General features: G+C 46.7%; 1 protein-coding gene across 1 annotated transcript; it reads left to right on the top strand.

The window, feature by feature from the left end:
- AGTR2 (angiotensin II receptor, type 2) lies at positions 1 to 1,119 on the top strand. The gene is given in 1 exon segment (XM_010179149.1): positions 1 to 1,119. A coding segment is annotated over 1 exon segment (1,119 nt).
- Positions 1,120 to 7,167: the final 6,048 nt, after the last annotated feature.

Raw genomic sequence — 7,167 nt, 5'->3', positions numbered from 1 at the left:
ATGCAGAGCAACTACTCCCTGGTCATCACTACCACAGAAACTCTCCAAGTCTTCTATACAGTGTTGACAAACTCATCAGCTGCATTGCGCCCGCCCCCTCCTTGCCCACTTACCTCTTCAGACTATCAGTTTTCACTAGTTCCAGCACTCTTCTCTCTGGTTTTCGTTCTTGGGTTGGTTTGCAACAGCGTGGTGGTTGTGGTGCTTTGTCGTCACAGTGGCCCCAAACCAGTTGCTAATATCTACATTTTCAACCTGGCCATGGCAGATTTGCTGAGCCTCGCAACCCTTCCCTTCTGGGCTACCTACTATGCACACAGGTATAACTGGCTCTTTGGGTCTCTCATGTGCAAAATCTCCAGTTCTGTCCTCTGCTTGAACATGTTTGCAAGTATATTTTTCATTGTGTGCCTTAGTGTGGACCGGTACCGTGCTATTGCACATCCTATTCACTCTCAAGAAAGAACTCCACAACAAGCTTATTTTATCGCATTGGTTTTGTGGGGCTTTGCCGGTTTGTCCTCCCTTCCAACTTTTTATTTCCATGACACTCACTACATTGAGAGCTTGGGGGTCGATGCTTGCATTATAGACTTTCCTCATGAGAATTATGCAGAATGGTATGTGGGAGCAGCCTTCCTGAAAAATGCATTCGGCTTCTTCATCGCCTTGACAGTGATCACCATGTGCTACATCTGGATCAGGAGGCACTTGCTGAAAGCACAAGAGTTTGGAAAAAACAAACGGAAGAGAGACAAAGTCCTAAAGTTTATAGCTGCCGTTGTTGTGGCCTTCTTCATTTCCTGGCTCTCATTCCACATTTTAACATTTTTGGATGCCTTGGCTCATATGAACATCATGGACAACTGTGACGTGACAGGGATCATTGATACAGTGCTGCCATTCAGCATCTGCATGGCATTCGCCAGCAGTTGCATCAACCCTTTGCTCTACTGCTTCATTGGAAACCAGTTCCAGGAGAAGCTCCATCACTTGTTTAAGCGATGAGTTTATCAGCTCAACAGCCATCAAGATAGCTCCTCTTTGAGGAAAGGGAGCGGCCTCAGAGATGCTAAGACCCCTGTGGGCAGGAAAGGGAGACCTGAGTCCTTGGTGTAGGCACTGGGCATGATGTGGGGTGCTGGCCGTCCCTGCAGTGGTGATGCTTCTCTCTCTCCCTTCCCTCATTTCGTGCCACCTATTCACCAGCAGTTTGAAGGAGAATCTGTTTTTCTCATACATAGTGATTTATACTTCTTTCCTTTCGGCAATGAGCACTCAGATTTTATATAGAAGAAAGAGTCTGGCAAATAAATATATTGACGACTTTTAAAATATCATCTTGTGAAAGACTGAAAGCAGGCGAGTGTTTAGTGTAATGCAAAAAGACAAAATATACTAAAGGACTACTGCATGATGGCTACAATCATGTAGGTGCTGAGTATTATACCTTAAGCTGATTCTCTAAAAGACATTCTAACTAGAGAATGTGTTAGTAAAGCAGTGCAGATACTTCTACATCTATCTGTAAGAAAAAATTTTGATCTTTATTTTGTGTCTCTTTTTAAAAAAGATATGGCTAGAGATGTATGTAAAAATGCACCAATTACACCTCCTGCTTGCTCAGGCCTGGGATCCTGAGAATGGGTGGAGACACGGTTCTGCAACCTGCAGGAGGCAGGAGAGTGTTTTTGGGGGAAAGTACAACCACATGCAGATTTGTATGCCTTTCTCATCACAGGTAACAGCCTCACAGGCCAGATGGTCCTTAGCTTTGATTCAGTGTGGTCACTTCTGACAGTGATGCCCCAGGAAATAAACATACTACGTCCCACTGCTAAATGGCTGTGCTGAGTCCCATGCACCGTCCAGCAGCCTTTAGGGAAAGGACTTGCTAATTGTCTAGACTTCTTTGCATTTCAAATGTCTATTACTAATGTAATTTTGTGGTACTGTGTACAGAAAGCCTAAGTGACTCCGTCTTGACACCCAAAAGCAAAACCATGGTATGACTCCTAAGATTTACCCACATCTCAGTATGCAAGTTTACCCATTTGTAAATAAAATAAAGTGTGTGTGGGAAGTATCTGACAAATACTGATCGTATTTTGAAGGCACTTAATGATTATTAGACATTTTCTTTTGCTGGAGATATACTGGTCCTTTTGGACAGTTCAGACAGGATCACGTTTGATAGGCTTAACCTAAAAGAGGGACCTGTTAGCACCTTGCTCAATTGCCAGCAAGGTTCTCCCCAGTCTGGGTGACCGAGGGTGACCAAAAGATCATTACCTTCAGGGAATTAACTCTGACAAGTTACTCTTGCAGCCTGCATTAGCAGTTTTGAGTCCATGGGTCAGAAATTATGCCTGCCAGTTGGTAACCAGCAATCTGGCCTCCCTGGAAGTCCCAACTCTCAGCTGGTGCCTGGAAGCCATGGGACCCTGGTGCAGGAGCCATCCTTCACTGTTAGGGTGGGGGTAAGCTTCTTCACTGGTGCCTGTGAAAATGGAATTATGCAAGAAATATGCCAGTCTGAGAGTGATGCAAGAGGAAAGGTTTGTACAGAACTTGGCCAAACGGAGGCTAGACCACAAATAAATGCTTCTCCCTCTCCTGGTCTGATGTTCTGGAATGGAGTTGGTAGCCGGAGAGATGCTTGTCCCAGAAAGTGGAAGAGCCACTAACACATTTCCCTTGGAATGCTTCTGTTGAAAATGTGCTGAGGAGTTAATAGTGTTTGGGGCATTTAATATTTCTGGAAGGACAAACTGTTAATCGCTTAGCAATGAGCACAACGCAGTCACACTACAGCAAAACAAATCCTCATACTAAGAAAATTACCAGGTGTTCAAAGTGGCAGGCTCAGAGGAGCAATGAGATGTTGTGGAGACTTTCTACATTTGCTGCAATACAGGTCGGCGATGAACACAACTGTGCCATTAACTGGCATCTTTGCAAACTCAAAACAAAAGCTAAACGGCACTATCTGATCCCAGTGGTATCTGTACTTCAGCTGTGCCCACCCTGAGCTTGAGCACAGACTGCGCGTTTTACAGAATCACAGCATGGTCAGGGCTGGAAGGGACCTCTGGAGATCATCCAGTCCAACCCCCTGCCAGAGCAGGATCACCCAGAGAAGACCACACAGGATCACATCCAAGTGGGTTTGAATGGCTCCAGAGAAGGAGACTCCACAACCTCTCTGGGCAGCCTGGGCCAGGGCTCTGTCACCTTCACAGTAAAGAAGTTTTCCCTTCTGTTTAGGTTGAACCTCCTGCGTTTCAATTTGTGACCACTGCCCCTTGTCCTGTTGCTGTGCACAACTGAGAAGAGTCTGATCCCATCCTCCTGATCCCTGCCCTCTAGATATTGATAAACATTAATGAGATCCCCTCCTCAAGTCTCCTCATCTCCAGGCTAAACAGCTACAGCTCTTGCAACCCTTCCTCATATGGGAGATGCTCAAAAAGAGCAATTTTTAACACGTATCACACCTTCTGCCTGATGTGCAGACCTATGCAGGTAGGGAAATACTACAGGAATCTGAAATCCAGCTCCAGTTGCATTAATACCTGTGAAAAATGAGAGGAAAGGAGGAGAAAGCTTACTTGATGAGAGAGCAGTGATGCAGCATCTCACACCGCCGCAGCATCTCGCACCACCACAGCATCTTGCACTGCTGCAGCATCTGCCACCACCACAGCATCTCCCAGTGCTGCAGCATCTGCCACCGCTGCAGCACGTCTCACCACTGTAGCTGGAGGGCAGGTATTGCTGACTGCTTTCCAGGGACTGGGGCAGCTGCACTCAGTGTTACTGTCCTAGAAACAGGAAAACAAAAAGAGAGTGTTAAATTGGAGGCAAAACTGAGAGAGCAGGAAAATTCCTTCTTCCCAAATGCAGTTTCAAAAGAAGTCTATCTTGAAGGTCATATTCTGCAAGAGAGACAAACCAAGTGACCCCAGGAGCTCGGTGGTATGATATTTCTGTTTGCCAGATCTGCCTTGTACCTCTAATAGGTCATGAATGTGAGTAGTGTGCTTAAACAAATATCAAAAATACTGTCTGGAGTGCAACCTAAGATGGAAGTCTGGGAGGTGCTGTATCAAGGGTTTTACTTTATTTTTAGAGCAAATTGGATAATACCGAGCTCTATGAATTTCTTACATCATGTTCAAGTTCCTTATGGGATTTTTTTAGGGATTTTTAATGGAAAATGTGGGGTTTTTCATGGTTTTAGTATGTTGCGTTATTTTTTCAGGATTTTCTGCGAGAGAATGTGGGCAAAAATTTAGGTGTATTTTTCCCCTTGCAAATTTAGAAGCTACTTTTTGTCCTTTCTAGAGAATATTTTGCTGATATTTCCGAGTGATTCTGAGAGCTGATCAGTGCTACAGCCTTGCGCTGTTCCTCTCTTAGCCTGGTCCTTTGCTAGCCCTGTGTTCCCTTAGGCAGCCTCAGAAAATGCAGCCAGCCACTCTAAGGCAGGATCCCTGCAGCCCTTTGGGAGCCCCGATCCCGCAATTCAGAGCAGGATAGAGCTATTCACACAATTTCAGCAGGGCCATCGGGAATGTATGTGGTTGCTCGGTGTCTTGCTTGCTCTGCAAATCAAGCGAGATGAATTTATGAGCAAGGGCTGGATTTTGGCTAGGGTTGCATCCGCCCTGCCCTGCCATGGTGCAGGCAGCAGAGGGGCATGCCCGCTGCGGAGGGGTGTGTCGTGATCTACCAGGTGAAAATGCTGATGGGTTTGGAGTCAAAGCTGAGTGGTAACAGGGTTTCTTTGGAGAAGGGAATGTCCTGGAGTGTTCCTGGGCCTGTCAGGGGATCTTTCCCCAAAGAGGAATGGAAGGGATGGTTTCCTACAAGGGTTGGTCAGTCTCTGTCAGATTTGCACAGCAAATGCTGTTTACCACTCCCTTTTCTAGCTGTAACTGATTACTCTCAGCTTAAATGAATTGCAAAGAGAGTCTCAGTACAAACTGAGCAACCTGTGTGTGTCCCTGAGCTAGCCTGGGTACGCAACTTCAATATATGAAGCACAGAAAGTTGCAGGCATTTATTACCATGAGCTAGTGCTGGGTGGTGAGCTAAATGCTTTGTTTATGTAAGATATACAATAAGAAATGTTTGGTACAGCATGTTCTCCCTGAGAAGTCAACACAGCCCGAGCCTGTGCTGGCACCCACCCAGCACGCTTGTCCCATACCTCAGGCCAGATTTTGGGCAGGAATATCATTGTGCCACCCTGCAGCCACCTGCCACAACTTGGCTGCCCTTGTCCCCTGTGAAAGGTGAGCAAGCTGCCATGGAGCATACGAACTGCTCACGTTTCCCCATGAAAATGAGGACCTTTGGATACCATATTTGAATAGTCCTGGCAGGAATGCAGGAAACCTGACGAGTGGGGATTGAGGTGGTCTGGCAGCCTTTTCTCCGTGCTGGCAGACTTGCTGCTCTCGTCTCAAATCTCCTTCCCTTGGAGGAAAATGATGGCTGTTGTTGGGAAGGGCTGCTCTGTTCCACGAGGTCCTGGTATGTGCCGTCCTCATGTCTGCCTGCTGCGGGATCTGGCGAGGTGCAAGAAAGGGGCTCGCTGCTCTGGCCCATGGGCTCTGCTGGGAAGGGTTTGTGAGTCTCCTCTGGCTTTCTCTTACCAGGTCCCTCTCTACAGAAGGAGCCCAGGACTGCTGTCTTCTACATCACACATCCGCTGGTCTGGGCACCGAGGTCAGCCAATTGCCTTGCTGTTTGACAGAGCATCCAGTGAGGTACCCAGCTGAGAGCCAGTGTTCCCCCCTTTGCTAGGTTTCATTAGAATCAAAAGAGGAAAAACACCAAAAAAACCCACTGAGTAAAAGTTGATTTTTTAAAATGGAATACAGCAGGTTTGTGTGTGTGTTTAAAGGGAAGTAATGCTTAATCCTGTGGGATATGCAGCTGCCAAAAGCAAGCCTGTGTGCCTTCACCTCACCTAGTGAGGTGTTTGCAAACCTTCTCCCACACCAACATTTCCACATCTGAGCACCACTTTGCAGCATTGTGGTGCCCTCATCTTTGCCACTGGGAAGCAGGGCCATGGGGTGCTGGGCCTGTGTTTCAATGGGGGCACACTCACTGCTGTGGACAGTAAGGGTGGGAACCATGGGGGCTTATGCCTCTTCTGCATGGGAAGCCCAGGGGCATCTTCCCACTGCACTCCTGTGCCCGTAGGATATGGGCCTGGCATAGCCAGGCACATATGTGCCTGGATACCCCATAGGACATCCATCCATCCATCCATCCATCCATCCATCCATCCGTCTCTTCCTCCCTCCCTGTGCCCAAGCTGTAGACCTGCCCACTTCATATATCAAAAACCATAGATGATGGTCTAACTCCTTCAGCTTCCAAAACCAGCATTTTTTGCTTTGCTCTCTGTCTGCTATGGGGACTGATGTGGGGCAAGAAGTCAACAGGCCTGGTTAAAATGTTTCTGGACCTTGGTCTAAGAGTGAAGAGCCCTGGGACAGGGAGCAAGCCAGCCTCTCTCATTGCCTCTTTCAAATATTTATTTTCCACTTCCTCTTCAGCTGAGACATAATCTGAATTTGACACTGTAAGCTCTGGATAGAATTCCATTAATCCCCAAAACATTTCACAGGGACAAAGCATGGTAATATGGAAGTGATGAAGGTCATAACATGAATTTCTCTGCTGTGAGATACATCTGAACTTAACCCCTCTCCCTGCTGGCAACCAGTAGCTCTTCAGTTTAAGCAAACATAAGTTTATGAACCTTTGCTCTATGCCTGTAAGGCAAGCAGTTATAGAAAGCCAGGATCCAGTGTGAGTTTTGGCTTTAAGAATTGTGAATTTAAATGTTTTATTGTTTTACAGCAAATTAAAAATCAACAGTACCCAATTCAATGAACTGCAACAGTGCAAACACAACGATAAGTTGTTGGATAACAGCACAGCTGCCAAGTCAATATGACAGACAGCTAAAATGAAAGAGGGGACAAGGCTGTCTCTAGAAACCCAACTCACAGAATCACAGAATGTTAGAAGTTGGAAGGGACCTCGAAAGATCACCCAGTCCATCCCCCCTGCCAGAGCAGGATCACCCAGAGACAATCACACAGGAATGTGTCCAGGCGGGTTTGAATGTCTGCAGAGAAG

Source organism: Mesitornis unicolor, unplaced genomic scaffold, assembly GCF_000695765.1.
Source record: "Mesitornis unicolor isolate BGI_N332 unplaced genomic scaffold, ASM69576v1 scaffold21332, whole genome shotgun sequence".
Taxonomy (NCBI): domain Eukaryota; kingdom Metazoa; phylum Chordata; class Aves; order Mesitornithiformes; family Mesitornithidae; genus Mesitornis; species Mesitornis unicolor.
The sequence above is the reverse complement of the archived record's forward strand: the minus strand, read 5'-3'. Positions and strand labels throughout refer to the sequence as shown.